The sequence below is a fragment of the Buteo buteo genome, chromosome 12 (genome assembly GCF_964188355.1).
Source record: "Buteo buteo chromosome 12, bButBut1.hap1.1, whole genome shotgun sequence".
Classification (NCBI taxonomy): Eukaryota; Metazoa; Chordata; class Aves; order Accipitriformes; family Accipitridae; genus Buteo; species Buteo buteo.
The window spans coordinates 39809013-39828413 of record NC_134182.1 but is presented as its reverse complement, the minus strand read 5'-3'; the positions used below and the strand labels follow the sequence as shown (position 1 = coordinate 39828413).

The window sequence follows — 19401 nt, the reverse complement described above, 5'->3', positions numbered from 1 at the left end:
TCTGGATGGTTTCTGGATCGCCTCGACCCGGCACCGTGCGGATCCGTGTCCCCCCCCTTCCTCCCCATCCCCGCCCAGGGCTGCAGCTCCAACCTCCGCTCTCGGCAGAGCGTTTCAGAGGAAAGGCCCAGACTCACCCCCCCGCAGCCCCCCGGCACATGCCCGGGGCCAGGGCAACACGTGGGGCAGAGCCTCCATGGAAAATGCTCCCTGATTCCCGTGGCCATCGGGATGCCCGGATGCCGAGACCCCCCTTGTCCCAGCTCTGCCTCCAGCCCTTCCTTGCCGCATTCCCTGCGCCCGGAGGTGCCGGCGTGGGGCATCGCGGTGGGGACGGCATCCAGGAGCAGCAGCGGGGCAAGAAGGAACCACCGGCAAACCCTTCCTGGCACCAGCCTTGCTCCATCCTTCCTCTTCCTCCCGGGGGTGCGGCAGGGTCCTCCTGGCTGCCTCCCCTCGGGGTTTGCTCTGACACCCCATCAGCGCCCCAAAATTGAGTCCTTTCCACCGCGTCACCACGACGCCTTGCAACCTCCCTTCTCCACCGACCCTCGCTGCCCCGCCGCTGCCGACCCCGGCTCCTTCTCCCCATCCCGGCACAAAAATTGGTGCTTGGGGTCTGTGCCACCCTGGGCACCGTCCCGCTGGTTACCCACCCAGGTCTGCCCCCCCCCCCATACCCTGCACTCCTTTTCGGCTAATCCCCTGTCCTCATCGGTGTCGGTAACACCTTCCCAGTTTAGCATCATCCTCCCTGGCTGTAATTACCGCCCTGTTTACCTCCACCTGCTAATTGATAAAGCCACCCCTGGCGTCCATCCCGGGCCTCCTCCCCTCAGCCCCGTGTGGTGGCACGTGCCGTCACCAGCCCAGTGTCACCGGGGCCGAGCCCGTTCCCTACCCGCCCCCCCCCCAAAACCGGGACATCACCCTGGGGTTGACAACGGGGTTCCGAGGGCACCCAGAGCTCGGGGGGGGTTTCGCTTCATCCCACCACCCCCGGGGTCACGGCTGACGGTGGCTGCTGGTGGTTAATGGGGACGCTGCTGAGGACAGGGAGGTTTTTTTGGTCCCCAAAATGTCTTTGTAGCCCCACTTGCCCCCACCCAGCCTCCCGGAGCTGGGTTTGGGGGGGGGGTTTCTCCCCAAAACTGGGCGCTCCCGCCCTTCCAAACCTGCCGCACATCCCTGCTGCCCTCCCCTTGGACCTTCTTGGCTGGGGCAGCCCTGTCCCTCCCCACGGGTCCCCTCGCCCACCCCACGGGTGCCCCCGCCCACCCCTCACCCTCGCCCACCCCAGGGTGCTCCTGGGCATCCCTGCCCCTCGCCCACCCCCGGGATGCTCCCGGCCGTCCCTTCCCCTCCCCGCACCCCTCGCCCACCCCCGGGTGCTCCCGCCACCCCTCGCCCACCCCTCGGTTCCCCCCCGGTTTGGGGCGGGCCGCCGGGGTTTTACGCCGCCCCGTTCCCGGGGTTTGCACCGAAACCGAAGGATTTTAAGTGTTTTGTCGCCGGTTTTCCCCCCTGCCGGAGACAGCTCCGGGCCCCTCTACCCTGCCCCGTGACGTCACGCCCCCTCCCCGACGTCACCCCCGGCGCGGCACGCGGCGGGTTAACGCTCCCCGCGCCTCCCGCCCTCTGGCGGCGCTACCGGAAGGGGCGGGGTGAAGGCGGCGGCACTTCCGGGAGCGGCGCGGGGCAGCGGGGGACCATGAGCTGGTGAGTGCGGGACCCGCGGGCCCGGCCCGGCCGTGCCGGGATCCGATCCGGTTCGATCCGCCGCCGCGGGACCTCCAGCCCCCGGGCCCGGCCTGCGGCTCGCCAGCATCCCTGGGGCTCGGCTCGGCTCGGCCCGACAGGCCCCGGCTTCTCACCGCGGGCGCTGCCGCGGCTGGCGGCCTAGGGGGGCCCCGGTGTTGGCCCTGAGCGGGCCCCGGTGCTGGTCCGGCGGGGGCCCCGGTGCTGGCCCAGAGCGGGCCCCGGTGCTGGTCCGGCGGGGGCCCCGGTGCTGGCCCAGAGCGGGCCCCGGTGCTGGCCCGGTGCTGGCCCGGCGGGGGCCCCGGTGCTGGTCCGGCGGGGGCCCCAGTGCTGGTCCGGCGGGGGCCCCGGTGCTGGCCCAGAGCGGGCCCCAGTGCTGGCCTGGTGCTGGCCCTGAGTGGGCCCCGAGTGGGCCCCGGTGCTGGCCAGCCTTGGCCCCGGAGCGGGCCCTCAGCAGGCCTCGGTGCTGGCCCTGAGCGGGCCCCAGTGCTGGCCAGGCTTGGCCCCGGTGCTGGCCCAGAGCGGGCCCCAGTGCTGGCCCAGTGCTGGCCCTGAGTGGGCCCCGAGTGGGCCCCAGTGCTGGCCGGCCTTGGCCCCGGAGCGGGCCCTTAGCAGGCCTCGGTGCTGGCCCCGGAGCGGGCCCTGAGCGGGCCTCGGTGCTGGCCAGGCTTGGCCCTGGTACTGGCCCTGAGCGGGCCCCGGAGCGGGCCAGGCTTGACCCTGGTACTGGCCGGGCTTGGTCCTGGAGTGGATCGTGAGCGGGCCCTGGTACTGGCCCTGAGCGGGCCTCGGTGCTGGCCAGGCTTGGCCTCGGTGCTGGCCAGGCTTGGCCCCGGTGCTGGCCCTGAGTGGGGCCTGGAGCAGGCCAGGCTTGGCCCTGGTACTGGCCCTGAGTGGGCCCCGGAGCGGGCCAGGCTTGGCTCTGGTGCTGGCCGGGCTTGGTCCTGGAGTGGACCGTGAGCGGGCCCTGGTGCTGGCCCTGAGCAGGCCTCAGTGCTGGCCAGGCTTGGCCTTGGTGCTGGTCAGGCTTGGCCCCAGTGCTGGCTGGCCTTGCCCCCGGTGTAGCTGCCCCGAAGCTGTGTCCGCAGGCACACATGCGGTATATGGGTCTCTAAGGCCTGTGCACCCGGGGGGGCATCTCGCCCATTTCTCCCCAGGCTGTGGTGGGCCTGGCCCCCTTCCTGGGTAATGGAGAGCAGGGGCTGAGCCCCTTGACCCCCCCGTGCCCTCCCACCTTCCCGCAGCCAGACTCGCTGCCCCATGCCCAGGCGCTGCTGTGGGGAGGCGCGGGGTCTCCGAAAGGTCCCCAGTGGGTCTGTGAGTCTGAAACGCTGTAAAACTGCCTTCGACTCCATTAAAGTGAAGCTTTTTTGTTAAAAAAAAAAAAGTATTCCTATGCGTGTTTGAATCAGACTCGCGAAGAGCTCGGTTCGCATACCCCCGTGCCTTTGGCATGCTGCTTCTACGCGTCTCCCCACCTCTTATTTAAACTGATTATATTAGAAATTAATCTTCACTGCCACGTGCAATTTCTCATCCTGGATAGTCGCATAGAGCCAGCACCGTTATGAGAGGTGAAGGATGTGCTGCTCTAAGGAGAAAAAGGCCTTCCCCTTGCCTGGCGGGCTCAGGTTGAGTTTTCCAGGGCAGGCACATGGTGAAAATTGAAGATTTTTAGAGTTGGGAGCGGGGGAAGTTGTGGTCTGGAAACATACTTCAACAATATAATGACGCGCACATAGGTACCTATTAAAATGGGGCCTTTTGGTTAAAAATACACACTTATTCACCAGGTTCATTTTTGTTCTGCTTTACTCATCTCAGAGCAGCCATGATTATAGACAACGCTGGTTAACGAGGGTCTCGGGGCCGCCTTTTGCCTGGGCTGCCCTCGTGAGCTCTGTGGGCAGCATGGCCTGGGGGCTGCTTTCAGAAAGCTCCAGCCAGTGGAAGAGACCTGCTCCGCTCTCCGGGTCTGGGAGGAGCCACAAAGCCAAAAACGTAAGAGATAAGTATTCCCTTCACATGATGGATGAGGAATAATTTGGGTGCAGAGTGGCAATGCTTCGCCTCTACGCTTTCCAGCATCCGTCTGGCCACGCTGCTTCTGAGGACCTTGTCTGGGGACTGTAGCTTATGGTGTCTGGTGGCTTCCTTAAAATCCACGTGGCTTTTGGTGGGAGATCGGGTGTTTTCGCTTTTTGCTGGGGAGGAATAAAAGGTCATTGCCAGAAGGAGGGGGGGGGACTCTGCTGAAATCTGAGTCTCCTCTTTCTTCTCCAGCAGCGTCAGTCCTTCGGCGTGTCGTGGCTCCGCTTACGCGCGAACGCGTGGGGCTTGGACCCCGCGGGGCTTCGGCGGCGTGTCAGAGACACAATCGTTCTCAGTTCGGCCAGCCAGCCCTGCCAACCCTCCTGGCTGATAATTCACGCAGACGCCCGCCCCAGATGAATCGCCCTATTCACGGGGGGGGGCCGGAGTTCAGCACCCGGCTGGCAAGGACGGGTTCGGCGTGACGTCCGCCTCGCTGCCACAGCGAGGGGTTACGCTCCCGCCGGCAGCGGGCAGCGGTAACAAATGCCGGCATGCGTGCCGGGCCGGGGGGGGGGGAACTGATTGTGCCGGGGTCGTGCCCTGCTCCTCAAATGTCAGAGTAAAACATGTCCATCCCCAATGCTGCTGCTCTGCCGTCTCCACGGAGGGAGCGAGCTTTGTTCCAGGCCGGCGGGGCGGGAGGTTCATTTGTGTAGCAGAGCATGTTTGCTTAGTTTGTGTGTGCGTCTCTCTCCGGCAACGGGCACCATTAGACCTGGGACAGCGTTGATTAAAACCCCTTTTTGCAGGGGTCAGCTCTTGCGGCCGATCAAGAGGATGGAGCTTCGTCCTCAGCTCTGTCCTGCAGATCATGCTGGGGAAGCGGCACGTAACTCTGCCTCCAGTTTTGCTTCTGTACGCTCGTTACCTTAATTTTTTGCAAAGGCCTGTGAGAAATCCCTAGAGATTAACTGGCAAAGAGGCTGTTTGCAAGCGGGATGGTAGATGCCTTGTTGAATTGTGCGTGGTTAATCCTTTGCTTTCCCTCGCTATTTGCGAGCGCTCGACGGGTCGGGGCTCTCTGTGCTGCATCGAGACTAGGAACATGGCAATGCCTGTTGTACCAGCACAGGAAAACTTTGCTCCAGAGACCAAAGAGTAACCCACTGGTGACAGAGGCTGGATTAAACCCCCAAAATCCCGACTCATGCACTTAGGCAACTAGGCAGTGCTGTCTTTCTAGGCTAAGCTTTATTTAGAGCAGGAGTAGGCTTGTTTTGGGCAACAGCCTTGCATGGACAGATGAGATGTTTTCTAAATCTCGGCAGAGCTTGGTGGCTTCCTTTAGGCTTTACGCCATGGACTCGAGTCTCTTGAATGTGTCTGCATCCCCCTCTTCCTCACCACTCACCTGCAGCCATGTGTTTTGGAAGAGAGAGGGGAAAATAGTCCAGCAATTACCTTGGCTATCGCTCCTTCTAATTAAAGAGAAATGAAGTGATGGCTTTTACTACTGTATCATCACCCTCAATTGCTGGAAGCATCTGATTTGTGACCATCTAAAGGGTTTTTAAGGGTCATGAAACCGCGTAAAACCAAATGTTGTTGCAGCTCATAACCAGACTCCCAAATACCTCCTCTTTTGGTTTCCCATTTTGACTTTACAAATGGGAAGGGGGTTTTAGTGTGACAGCTCGATATCCGAGTGCTGCCTCTCGGCACCGCTGCAACAGCTGGTATTTACTGGGAGAAAAAATATGTTAAGCAAATGTTGATAGTGAGGCAGTGTGAAGCACGTGTTTTCTTGTTGCACTGCAGCATATTATTGGTCTGCATGGGGGGTTGCCATTGCCGGACTGCTAAACCATATGCCTCTTGGCAGGGAGCTCTCGCTAAGTGGACTAAGGAGCTGGCATCGATTTAAAGTTGGGAGTGGAACTGTATGGTTGTGCGATGTTTAACTCCCCACATCTTTATTGGATGCAATCCAGAGTTAATATAAATGTGTTTTCTGAAATATTTGGGGATGCAGGTGAAAAAGAGCTGCTTGTCTCAGAAAGGACGGTTGGCTGGATGGATTTATGCCTGCTAGCAAAGGAAGAGGAGAGTATGGGGAGGTGGCAGGCATAGCTGGGTTGTAGCGTAAGAGTAGGTTTGTTGGTTATTCATTTTGTTTTCCGTGTTTTGGAGCTGTGCTGTGGCCACGTTGGGCAGGTGCAATGCAAACACAGACCAAGGCGCTGTTTTCTTTCCAGTGAATCAATATTGATGTTTTTCGGAACCCAAATCGCAGTCCTGTTGTGGTCAATGGCAACGCTCCCCCTTCTCTCTGGGTTTCAACGATACTGGGATTTGAAGATGAGCGCGGGATAAAATTAGATTGGATGAAGCAACTGGATACCAAAGCGGTGAGCGAGGCGCGCGCAGCTCCCAAACACCTCCCTGCACAGCGCTGCTGCGTGTAGCACCCGTGCAAGGTGGTTTGCACATCCCAAAGGTATTATCGGAGCGAAACCGAAACGCTGGCGTGCCCTCTGCAAGGCGGGCAGCGCCGGCACCTCAGCTGGACGCTGCATCTCCCGGGGTGGAGCAGCCGGCGAGAGCTGTGCACCGCGTCCTCTGCCGTGGTGGGGGATCGCAGCGCCCGGCGTGGTCCTCGGAGTGCGATTAGCACGTGGTTATTTCTTAATTATTATTTTTTCCGCCTTCTTTGTACAGGTAGCTAAAAAACAGTGTTATAGTTGAGCCACAACCGTGTTTCACAACCATGCTTAAAATGGATATTTTTGTAGCATAGTCAGGGCCTAAAACAGCCTTGCAAAATTCTGCTCGCCCACGCGCCTGGCGTGAGTAATTTTCTTTTGATGGGTGAGTAAAATATCATTATTTTTTTCATGCTCATCTTGGAATGGGTGGGAGAGTGGATTCTGACATTATTTTTGATTTGCTTAACACTGACACCGTGCTTGGCTCTGTGCAAGATGCAGAGATACGAGCAGCCCCTGCTCCGAAGAGCTCGCTGTCTGCGGGCACACCTCTCTGCTGCCGAAGTTGAGGAAGGTGCCTTGTTCCCCGGCCTGACCTAAACCAACATAAAATGGATGTTTACATCTTCTTTTTGCCTTCTCCCCTGCTGCAGGGGCTCACCCTGACATCCATTGGTGGCTTAATGCCTGCAAGTTCATAGGGACGGGGTTGAAACGCAGGTGGGAGCGCACGCCTGTGGAGATGGATGCATTTATTTCCAAGGGACCGTATCCCCACATCGCTCCTCTCCCTGCCTCTCGCCACCCCGTGACCTCCCCTCTTGTCTCCACTGAAGAGAAAACCCAAACCAGAATTTGGCGCAGAGTCTCCCTCGACATAAGCTGTTTGTGATCCGTTTGAATAATTTTTTCCTTTTTTTGCCTTCGCGCTGTGTTTGGAGCGGTTGCTATGAGTTCCTGCGAGGCGGGGGGAGTGGGGTGGGACGGTTCATGCAGTTTCCATGGACACGATGTAGTACAGCGAGGCATCCGGAGCGATGCTCGAGATTAATGCCTAACCCGCGTCTGCCTTTGTGCCTTTCTCACCTGGGCAGGGCTGGGATCCCCCCCTGGCTCTGGGTCAGCCCATGCAGCCACGGATTTGCAGCTTTTGATGATTTTTAGGAAGCTCAAAGTCGTGAGACCCGTGGTCCAGGTGCCCAGGGTCGGTGTTCTTGGCGTGCATGTGCGTAGCACCACGCGTCCTGCCAGCCTTTGCCACGTTGCCTCTCCTCGGGTCCTGTGCAGGCTGTCTTCAGCACTTGTTAGGACTCAGGAACGCTAATGAGATAATTACTCCTGCTTCAGCAGCTACTGATGGTGGTCGCAGGTGCCCTTGAACTTCCAGGGTGCCCTGACTTTCCCGTATCACACCATGGAAAGCTCCTTTCCGAACAGTGACGTCTTGTAACGATGCTTCCCTGAGTGCAGAAGGCACGGCATGGGAAGGAAAAGCACCCTCCAGCCATGGAGATGCTCGCTCAAATTCACTTGATAATGGCAATGAGAAAGTGAAAGTTACTACCTCCACGTTCGCGTCCTTCCTTGTTCACATCCTTCCTTGGATGCTCCTAACTTTCCTGTTGATGTTTGCAGGAGCACTTTGATCTCTCCTGGGTAGCAGCTAGTCCCATGGACAGAGCAGGTCTCCTGGCTGCAATTACACCTCGAGGCAAGTCCTCTCCCAAAGCAGGAGCTTGGCACAGCCCAGGCAAAGGGAAGGACTCGCCACGGAGCAGAGCAGGGCTTGGGGAAGGGCCCCGGACTGTCGCAGGGGGAGTTTCTGGGGTAGCTTGGGGCCAGTTTTTGGCTGGATCAGGTATAAATGGATGGTTTTGCAGAGGCCCTCGGCATGCCACGTGCCAAAATCTTTGGGAAGACTGGCTTAGGTGGGTTGGGGTCACCTCTCGCAGCGCGGGAGGCTGGGTGTCGTCCTCCTGGCTGCGCACAGAGAGAGGTTTCTTTCCGGTGAAAGAATTGAGATTTTTGGTGGCAATTCAAAGAGTGAAAAGCTCTGGCAGAAGTCCAGGCTGCGCTGGCTTGCTGGTGCTTGGGGTTTCGATGAAAAAAAAAAAAAAAGCCCTGAAACTTTCCACGGGAAGCGGGCACTTTTTGCAAAACATGAATTTAGTTGGCAGTCTGACGGTAGTGGTGTTACCGATAAAAACTGGTCGTTACCACCAGTTCATACCGCACCGAGACCTGCAGGTCCCTGGCAAACGCTGCCCGCATCCACCACCGCCTGTGGCAGAAATACTGATTTTGATGGTGCACGGTCGCCAGAGACTTGGCGTCACTTTTCCTAAGTGTCTGGGTAATTAACCTCCAGAATGCGGTGTAAGCGAGCACATTGCCCTGGCCTCAGTTCTCCCTGCCCTTTCCCTCAAGTGCTGCTTGTCCGTCTGTCCATCCATCCTTCCCTCCCCAGCCCCTGGTTCGGCAGCAAGGGGCTCGGCATCCCCAGGGGCAGTGGCTTATCAGCTGTGGGTGAAAATGCTTTGTGCTTATCCCTTGCTTATCTGCACGGGGTCTTCTGGGGCCTGATTAGGGGTTGCAAAGCGATGTTCAGATGAAAGGTGCTACGGGGGAAAGGGTTGCATCCACAGATTATTTATCCCCTGCGCATGCTCCGAACGCCGGCCAGGCTTCCCAGCCTCCCCACCGCCTGCTCCGGGCCGGGGATGGTGCCAAGGTTTGATGTCCTGCTCGGTCCAACGTGGCAAAAGGACCATCGCCTCCCTAAATTAGCAATGATTTAGTCTGATTCACGCTGGCAATTCCTGCGTGCCTTCGTTTCAGGGGACTGGCGGAGAGTGGGAGGGGGAGCTACATGTTTTAAACTCCAGCTCCCTGCAGACCTCATTGAGCTGTATTCCCCCCCTGCCTGCGAGGTTTGTTTGCAACTCTCCTGTGCATCCAGAGGAGAATTAGCTGCTTTGGTGTGTGGCCCTGGGTTTGCACATGGAAAAGCCAAGTAAATATATGACATTGCTGGGGAAACTTCAGAGAAAATTAGCCACAGCTTCTCCCACCTTCCCCTCCCTGGGGTTCCTGAGCATCCCCGAGTAGAAGCTTGCAGGATTCTCTCCACCCACACTTTTTTTCCGACTTTAAGCTCTTCCCACCCTCTCCCTGCAGTGCTTCGCCCTCCTTCCTCCCAGCTGAACCCCACTGCTTTCCCAAACTCCTGGCGACCTCCCTGGGTGGGGTGCGGGTGGCCGGTCGGGGCCAGGGGCCGGGATGCTCCCCCAGCCCTGCGGCGCGGGGGGGACCGGGGTGGGAACGCTCCGGCTGTGACTCAGCGCACTCGCGCTCTTCAGGAACAGGATTTCAAGGGATTTCACACCCCAAACACAACCCCAGCTTTCTCTCGCTCAGCAGAAATGAGAGATCAAAAAAAAATGCACCGATTCTGGTTTTCCTTCGGTGTATATAGACCTCTGCTCAGCTTTTAAGGTAACGGTGATAACCATGCTACGCCGGTAATCCATGGCAGCGAGAGATCCTATTTCTCTCCAACTTGTTTGCATTGTGCCCACCATACATTTTCTAAACAGAATAAAACACCCAACGGCTCTTAATTTTTAAGCAAATGGTTATAACGTTGCTGTGTCAGGCGCACGATGTCCCTCCCCATTTTGCAGACTGGGACGCCAACTCATGGAGGGACAAAAATTCTTAGTACCAGCAGCAGCTTGCCATCGTGTTTTGAGGTGCGGGGTATCCATTTGTTATAAAAGCTCAGATAAGATCCATACCTTTCATCTTTTTTCTTCCTTACTGCTTTTGTTCCTGCTTATGCATCTCCCCCCCCCCCCGAACCATATTAAAAGGCAAAGATTCAGAAACTGGGAAGATTATCTCAAATTGTAAAATAGCAACAAAAAAAAAATAATTGGTGAATAGACATTACTTGCGCGGGGTTATTTTTTAGAGGTTTTACCGAGACAGACATAATTAGCCAACTGATATCACGATGCTAATAGAGAGATTTACTGCTTCAAAGTGTATTCACAGTGTTGTGAAGCGCTCCAGTGAATTTCTTTTGTTTTGGAAGAAAGTAACTGGAATATTTTTTTTTTCCCCCTTCCCCTCTGTGGTGCAGCAGAGATGGGGAACAGGACGGGATGGGACCCCTGTGCTCCCCACTGCCTTCCCCTTGGCTGCTGCCTGCGCTGCCAGCTCGGTGGCACCCGATGGCTTTGCCCTGCCCCTTCCCTGCATCTTTTATTACCAGAATTGCTTTGATTTAACCCAGCTTGCCAGTGGACAAAGATGGTCAGGATTGCTTCTCTAAATAACCCTTTGGCAGGGCTGGCCGGACAAGGGAGAGAGAAAGGTTGTGCGCAGGTAATGCTTTAATCACCCTTTTAATTGTGCTTTCCCGCTAGGAACCAGCCTAGCTCCAGCTTGAACCCTGTGCTTGCTCCCACGCTGCCGGAGATTGCCCAGCAGCCGCCATGGCTTGTTGTGCAAGCTGGTTTTTCTTGGGGTAACTCACTCCCCTGGGTAAAGACCACATCTTTTTCTCCTCCTTCCACCAAGATAGGTTGATGCCATCACTTCCAAAAACATCGAGTGACGGCACCTGGCTGCAGATGGGACAGCCTGTGCCTGCGAGAGTAAGGGAGGTGCCTCATTTTAGTTTATATTTGACCCATGGAGGAAAACACAAAGAAAAAATGCTTATTTTTTTTGCTTTCTTCCTGTAAGGCACCACACACCCAGTTATTGAAAGGGTAATTATACACCAGACGAGTGTTTGTTTATAAAAGAAGTGTGATTCACGGTTGCCAGGCCTGCCACAGGAGCTGGAAAGGGTTAACAACCTAAAATTATATTGGTCCAACTGGAGAACCATAAACAGGAAGTTCTCCAGAAAAATTTAAATTTAAACCTGGTGACTCAGGTTGGCTTGTGCTCCCTGAGCTGCTCGGGAGGTATGCATGGGTTGCAGCCCCAGTTTATTACCGGTGGCTAATTACACTGTTGGTTCGAAAACAGCGGCGAAGATGGGCAGAAGCGAGGCCGGGAGGGATCAGGTTGTTGGATAATCTTGGTTTTCCTTCATCCACGTGAATGGCGAGTCGCTTCGTCTCAAGCACTTTCTCCCATCGCGTGGCGTTGCTCATAGCTGGGTTTTACAGCACGTTATGCTAATAAAAATGTTTTCTGGGGTTCCAGTTGTCCGATTGAGTGGTGTTATAGCAGCGCCGGTGCAGGGGAACTTGTAAGTAAAGCTGATGAGAAGCAAACGGAGAACCAGCCACACGTTTGCTGCCTAGCAGTGAGAAAAGCCAGCTGGGGAGGCAATGTGAGGAGCGGCCAAGCCAGAGTCCTAAAGTGCATGTTACTAGCTTAGGCTTTGGGTAGCAGTGTGAGAATTTGGACTGGTCCAAGAGAGGACTCAGGCACCTTCCCAAGAAGCGGTTGGTGCAGATTTGGGATGGGATGCCAGTGCCACTGAGCTATAGGCACGCTCTAGGTGAGGCGTCTCTGGGAAAAGATACTTGCATTTTATCATGAGACCAAATTTTTCTTTCTAGTTAAAGCAGTATGATGCAGAAAACGTTGGGAGATTTTGGGTGAGATGCTTTAAGCAAGCAGCACCTCTTTAACTTAATTAAATACATTGAAAACAGCAGTTGAATTCCTGTATTTTTATTATACTGATAGGTGAAAGAAATCCAATTATTTTCAGGATGGCTGTGCGGCTGTAACCATCTGACCCAGCCACCCTTACATATGTTGTGTAATTTATTTTGAGTACTCTTCACCTTTGAGCTAGCTCGCGTGGGGAAAATCATTCAGGTAACCCAGTTTTTACTAGCAACCATATTACAGATTTTAAGAATGAAGGCTGCTCTGCTGGCAGGTGAGCCGCTCCTACAGCTGTTGTATCAGAGAAATCCTTTGAAGCAGCTCACAGCTCCAGACACTCGGGTTGTTACTTTTTTTAATATCCTCTCTCTAAATATTTACAGGGTTTGGTTTTTTGGGTTTTTTTTAATTTTTTTTTTCCTCCCCTTCGGATTTGTTTTTAAACATAGCGTGTTCTTCAGCCGTTATTTTGCCAAGGAATGCCTGGAGCATCCATTGCATTGATTTGCCTTACTAGGACGGTGGGAGGGTGGGGAAAAGAGCCTGCTGCGGCTGCAGATGGAGGTGCTGACCTCGGGGGAGACACCGGCTCTCGGGGGGGGGAAACACGCTGGAAGGGGGTGCCGCTGCCCCGGGACAAGCCCTGCTCACCCCAAACCCCATCACCAAGGACGAGACCTGCGGGGCTGGGCTGTTTGAGGCCAGTATCGCTTGCTCACACGTTCCCTCTTCTCTCTTTTCCAGGATACCGTTCAAGATCGGGCAGCCCAAGAAACAGATTGTACCCAAGACAGTGAGTAAACCAGTTCCCCCTTTTTAGATCCAGCCTTTGATCATGTGGCTGATGAGTCAAGCCGGCACTTTGACTCGTCCCATTTTGCGAGCGTGTGCGTGTGCGCGCGCGTGGGAGGGAGATGTGAGCGAGCAGAACCTGTTGCCGCGTGTGACCAGCGCTCGGTTCCTCGTGCGAGGAGTGAGGGGGAGCCCCAACCAGGGAGAGTATTTTGGTTTGGGATCTGTTTCTTTTTTTTTTTTTGGGGGGTGGGGGGGGTGGTGAGGGGAAGAGCTCTTTTGGTCTGGCACAGTTTTCCTCGGAGATGGCTGAACGGGCTTCCTTCCTTCCTTCCTTCTTTCAGCAATGGCTTGTTTGTTCATCCTTTCTGAGCAGATGGAGGAGGAGGAGTGGTTCAGATCGCTGAATATAACTGTTTCCAAAGAAAGGCTTATAAGCTGAGATGCTTAGTGCTCAGGCGTGAATTAATTTGTGCTGCACAGCATTTGCTTTAAAAGCAAATTAAAAAAGCATTTTGTATTCTCATGTATTTGAGACTCCTATCCCAAGTGCTGTTGCTTGCAGCTGGCTGTGGTATTTTCCCTTCTTAAGCAGATGGTCTTTGCCTTTGTCCCGTGCAAAAAAAAGCTGTGGCACCTCACAGTAGCTGTCCCTGAAAACTAACCTGCATACCTGCTCTAAAATAAGTGCCCCGACAGCGAGCACGGTGGAGACCTTGTCTTTATAACGGCATTGGTGACCTAATCCCTTGAACAGGCTAACATCTCTGATCCTTCCTCTCTGGGACACTCATCGCGGCTAATTCCTCAGGATGCGTGGGCACTCATGTTTACGGGGCAGTTTCTCCTTGGGACATGACATTTTCCCCTGGAGGCAGAGGGCTAATTCTGCCACTCCCTTTATGGCTTGATTGTCATGTTTTATTTTAAAGGATTTGGTAGTTGTCTGCTGCCGTAGAGCAGCAATTTTCTGTAACGGCTCCAAACTGTCAGTACAAAATTTAAGCCAGGCAGGCAATGAAGACAAGGACTGATAAAATCCCTCCATGGTTTTTGCATCTCTTCAGCCACCCTTTTTCCAGGGGCTGGCGACCAGCCGGCGGAAGGAGCTGCTGTCTGTGGTCCCCCAGGAAAGGCAGTCTACCAGCCTCAGGTCTTCACATCCATTCCCTTCCATTTTAGGAGACCCCACATTGCCTTGCTCCGTGAGATTTTGCCTCTCGTCCCCTTTACCGGTGTTTCCAACACTGGTGTCCTCCCAGGCTCTTGCAAGAACCAACTACTCTGCAGCTCTGGGTGTCTTGACCAGCTTTCTTGGACATCTCCATCCCACCCATTCTCACATCCAAGTTGACTATATTTTTTTCTCTTGCCAGCACTTGCTGATTTCCCTCTGCTCCTGCTGCTTTTGCTGTTGCGAGAGGTTTGTCTGAGAGACCTTGTCTCCCCTGTGTTGTGCTCCATTGCTGCTGAAATCAGCCATCCCCGAGCTGCCGCAGGAGCTTGGGGTCCATGCAGATGAACGATTGCACCTTTGAGAGCCTGCCTTCCCCTGGGCTGCTGGTATATGCTCTTGTGAGGCAGTTGACAGGCATTGCTTATATATGTGTGTGTGTGTGTGTGTGTGTGTGTGTATTAAATAGAACAGCTCAGAATATCCGGCAGGCAGAGGTTTATTCAGTAGCCTGAGTGTTTCCAGGCCTTTTCCCTTTCCTTCCTTGCTTCCTTCCTTCCTTCCCCCTCTTCCTTAGCTCCCCCAAGAAGAACAACAAGTTCTTGTGTCAACGACTCAGTAGCTCAGAGTCGGATGTCGATTTTTAAATGGCTTCCACTTGCCGTGTGTTGATGATGATGATACTTTCCAGGCAGCAGATACGTGGAAAGCAGAAAACAGGAAGCCCAAAGCCTTGCAACCTCACAGTAAGTGTAAAGTGCAGCTCTTCAAAGAAGAACAAATGGCAGGAAACCACCAATCTCCCCTGGGAGCGAGGCGTTCAGCGTCATGGTGTGGAAGCGATGGGGCTGCTTTGTAGCTTTAGCGAGCTCGAGGCCCCCAACTTTACCTCCCAGTTGCAAGCTGAGACGCTCCATCTGTGCGGGCTTTTGGGAACAGCGGTAGCAGCCGAGGTCTGTGATATTCCAGATGTTGGCCTCTGGAGCCTGCTGCAGGAAGTGGGAAGGTGTGGCCTCTCCAAGGCTGCATCCCAAGCCGATCAGAAGGGAAGTGGTTGCGGGTAGAGGATCTCCCACTCGCAGAGATTGGACCACAAAAGAGGAGGGGAGGGAGGGAAAAAAAAAAAAAAGCATTTGTTAGGAGCTAACTTATTTGGCTCTCCATGAGGCATGTAACTCGAGTGCAGGAGAGGGGAGAATCGCTCTGCCGAGAGAGGCTTAGCTCGCCAACGGACCTTTTTTCTTTTCTTGATGAAACGATGCTGGGGCTGGTGTCAAATCTAGGCCGGCAGTAGTACTGAAAAGCAATTTGCCTAGGCTGCAGAGGGAATTAGTCATGACTCCCTATGCCCACTCGCTTCTGATCCTTTGAAGAAGGGCATGGTGTCAGCCACAGTTTAGCTCTTCAGGTAGAAGGAAACCCCCGTAGAAAATATCGGCTGGTGAACTGAAGTGATCTCCCACCCCCCAGACATGCCTCTGCTTTGTTTCCACCTTAACCTGGGCAAATCCAATTCCAGACAGCATAATCTCTCCCCTCCTCTCCCCTGAAAAGAGCAGCTGTCACCGGGCTTGCCGAGAGGCCAGGAGCCGGGTGGGAGGATCTAATGCGCAGAGAGGACCTGCTGTCAGCGGAGCTGCAGAGGACACAGTAACACAGCCCAATTAAACTAATGCCCAGTGATAGGAGTTAAACCTGTTAGAATTATATCTCTCTGCAGAATGTTTATTGCTCAAATCCGATGCAGCGATGAAGCCTCTTACGGCAGAGATGTTCTTCCCTCCCCCGGGACAACTTCGGTCCAAGCAGAGGTTACGCTGGAACCAGAGCTTGTAGTTGTCTTCCGAGCTCTCTCGCAGCTCCAGCTTGCTGAAGTTCATCTGCGTCACCCCGAGGTTGTACCCTGCTCTTCACTGGGGCTTGGGTTATCCGAGCTGGCAGGTAGCCGGGAAGAAGAGCCAGCCGTGCATCCCCACGGGGCGCGGAGCCAGGTCGGCAGCCGGGGGAGTCAGCCGGCTCTTGGGATGGGGCACCCCAGCGCACAGCCCCTTCACGTCACCCAGGTTTTACCCCTTCCTCCCTCCCTTGCCTCCCTCGGCAGCGCTCTGGCCTGGGCTGACTCAGACGGCTCGCCTTCCTCCTCCTCGCTGGCTAACCTTGGGTGAGTCAGCTTGGCAGGGAGCGGAGACCTGAGCTGTGGGCCTGCACGCCTGCCAAGCCTCCCTTCCTTGACTCATCCCAGCAGCTCTGCCTTCCCCAGGGATGTCGGACGGAGGAGCTCCATGAGCAGGAGGATTCCACTGCAGCTGCCGGCCATCAGCGCCTTTCCATTGGGCTCCACCAGCGAGCTGGAAATCCCAAAATAACGGAGCAAATGTCGCAGAAATGGTGGGGTGAAATCAAGTGACGCCAGTTAAATTGTTTCACTCGTTTTCACTCTCTTCCTTCAATCTTCAGCGGGACGTAACTGGTCTCTGCAGTTCGGAGGTGCATCCTTTTTCCCTTCTAGCGTGCCGCCTAAGCAGCCTTTCTTGAAAGCTTTCTGGCTAGATGGGGGTTTGGAGAGTTTGCTGGGTGGCGAAGCCTGTGAAGTCCCAGATACCCCTGCACTCTGCAGTGTGGCTTTGGCTCAGGGCTCTGCTGTGGGACACAGAACAAATATTCACCTGCATTACTTGCCTTGAATCTCCTCTTGCTTGATGGGATGGCAAAAGCTCAGCAGAAGTTCCAGGTTACAGTAGAATTTCTGGCCTAATTATATGGGTTTCTTTTTTTTTTGGAGAGGAGGGAGGAGGAAGCATATGCTTTCCTCTTTTTCCCAAGACCCACGAAGATGCTGAGACCACTGGAACATGTAGAAATCAGCTAGTCCTCCTCCTCCAGGAAAAGAAATAAACCTCAGGGGAATAAGAAGGTTCATCACAGTCCCTTATTTCCATCTCTTTGTAGTATTGGCTTTGGTCTTGCTTTGTTGCCTTGTAACCATGGTGTCGATTATGATATTGCCCTTAAAGCAGGAGGGATGTTATCACAGGTGGAAGGCCCAGTGTTTGCAAACAAAAATAACTGGGTGAAAAAGAAGAATGTCGTTTTATTTCAATGCTTTTAAGAACTCATCGTTCTTTATGTAGATTTAAATAAAAACCCAGAGACAAGCAATCTTGCATTAACTAGCCCGAATGCCTAGAAGAAAAAGCGTTCAATACAGAAACACATTTTGATTTTGAGTTTTCAGAAGGAGGCTGCAGAGAAGTGGGATTATTTTAATATTATGGAAACTTCCCTTCAGGATATTGTAATTTTCTTGCCTGTACTTCTTGTTCTCGTTACTCTTAACGTGATAATCCTATCCATAGCCTTTTGCCGTAAGTGTTGGGTATGTGTGGCCATTGATGATAGCTACTGGGAGCGGGAATTACTGTGTACTCTGCAAAATGTACTTGGCTTGCTCTCAGCTTGTCCTCCTTGCACGCCTCTGATCCGCCGGTCGCTGCCGCCTGTAAATCTGCACGGTGGGAGCACGTGAGAGCAGGTCTTCTCTGTCTAGTGCATGGGGACCCTGCTTCTCACTGCTTGTGTCGTATATCTGGGCTCCTGCGATGCAAATGAGAGCAGCGATGACTGGGAGGGCTACATCAGCCTGCAGACTGTGATGACTGGTAGCCAGTTGCTACTGTGGGCGTGAAAAATAAGAGCAATCCTTGGGCAGCTGTCTCTGCATAGATGGCACTGGAGACGTGAGTCAGGCCGGGCAGCTGAAGTGCCGCCTTGTAGATTCACCTCGATCGTATGCAGAAAGCGCACAGGCAGACTGGGTTGGGTGTTTCGGGGAAGCTTGGAAGCCCTGGAAGATTTGGGGGTTCACATCACCCGGAGGGTCGCAGGGTGGGGAAGTTTTGCCTTCTTTTGTATCCATTAGGCAATGATGCCTTTTGCTCATCTCCGCTCACTGCACAGTAATGGGGGAATCGAACAGCAAAAAGGAAGGGGCAGATACCGTGAATCTTTGCAGGTAATTTCATTTCATGGCCAAAACCTCCAGTTCTCAGAGGCACTGATTGCTGAGCAGACACAAGGACGAGCCTCCCGAACGTGGAGAGGGCCGGAGCTCCATGCCAGGGAAAGCACACCACCAGCCTTCAAAGGACATATTTTTGAGTCGTGCCCGACCCTCTCTGGTTTGCAACCAAAACAATTCACACATAAGGCATATAAATAGAGCGCAATACTCCCTGGTTATTTTAGCAGCCGGAACAGCCATAGAAATCGAGGGTGATTTTTACTATGTGCTGGTTACCTGACCTCCAGGCACCAGCTGCTGCGGATTTCTGCAGAACTGTGAACCAGGCAGAAGTCGTGTGAGCTGCCCCCACACTGCTCCATGCCTGTTCTCCAGCGACCATTTTTAGCAGCACGAAAGGGAGTTGGAGCTCGGTGGAGGTTTTTCATCGGCAGGGTGAGCCAGCATGCATCCCCCGGATGGTGGGAGCTGATGGTGTGGACAGCTGTCCACTGGGGATGGGGCTGAAACTCGGCACGCTCGCTGCGCCGGTCACCGGCTGCCTTCAGATCAGGCTCGTCACATCGCTGCGGAGTTCCAGTGTATCTGAAAGCGCGGACCAAAAAGATATTTAGAAAAGGAGGTTTCAAGAAAACCGGGATTACTGGGCTCCGTCTTAAAATACTGGTCTTTTAATAGCAGTATTGATTGAAAAGCAAATGTCCCTATTAAGCGTTCTGGTTTCACAAAATGCTGTTACATCGAGCCTGGGTTTGAAATCCTGAGGACAGCATGAAGATTTGGAACGAACCTTTGGATCCTTCTAGTCCTGGCTGCTTGCAACAGTTAGCATTTCCTTAATAGCATGGTAGCTTGACAACACAAATGAACCCAGTTTTGATCCCATGACAACAAAAGCGCATGTATTTACTCTTGGCTGGTCAATTGAAATCCATTTGCTTATTTGGTCGACGAGGTGTGGAATGACTGTTTAAGTGTGTGTTAAAACAGTCAGCATGGAAGGAAAGTTCCTTAAAATATCTTGTATCACTGGAGATTTGCTGCCAGATAGCAAGTAGGAGGAAGCAGTCATTGATGTAGCATTGGGAGAAGGCTGTTCTTTAGCTCTGTGCTCTTCACCAGCCCAGGTTTCTCCTCCCTTTGCGAGGTGTCGCAGTCCGCTTGGACAGCTGCTCCAGCTGAAGTATTTCATCAGAGGGAGCTATTGCAGGAATAAGGAGCGTAGCAAGGGGGCAAATATTATGGAGACTGGAGGGCTCAGTGTTGGCTTGAGGGGTTTGCGGGGAGAAAAACCATCCTGTTGAGGATGGGAAAGGAGAGAGCGGCTGGATGGGGGTCTGGCAGCCAGCCACGGGCAGACCCACCGCAGGGCTCCTTTACAGCACGCTGCTGGAGGAGAAGCAGCTCCTCAGCTTCTGGGACGATCGTGCCTCTGGAAGAGAAAACGGGCTCGTCCCCCGCCAGCACCGAGCCGAGCTGTGGGTGCCTGTGTCAGT

The 19401-nt window shown here is 54.4% G+C and overlaps 1 protein-coding gene across 3 annotated transcripts in view; it reads left to right on the top strand.

The window, feature by feature from the left end:
• The first annotated feature begins 1657 nt into the window (after window positions 1–1657).
• BIN3 (bridging integrator 3) overlaps window positions 1658–19401 on the top strand; it is a 41797-nt gene continuing 24053 nt past the window's right edge. The window contains exons 1-2 of one of the 3 annotated variants that reach the window (XM_075043541.1): window positions 1658–1719; window positions 12663–12711. In XM_075043541.1, the coding sequence (XP_074899642.1) occupies window positions 1712–1719; window positions 12663–12711 (57 nt within the window). In that variant the 5' untranslated portion in view covers window positions 1658–1711. Of the gene's footprint in view, window positions 1720–12662; window positions 12712–14575; window positions 16372–17134; window positions 17897–19401 lie in introns of those variants that run through there. The other 2 variants (XM_075043542.1, XM_075043540.1) reach the window with 2 other exon arrangements.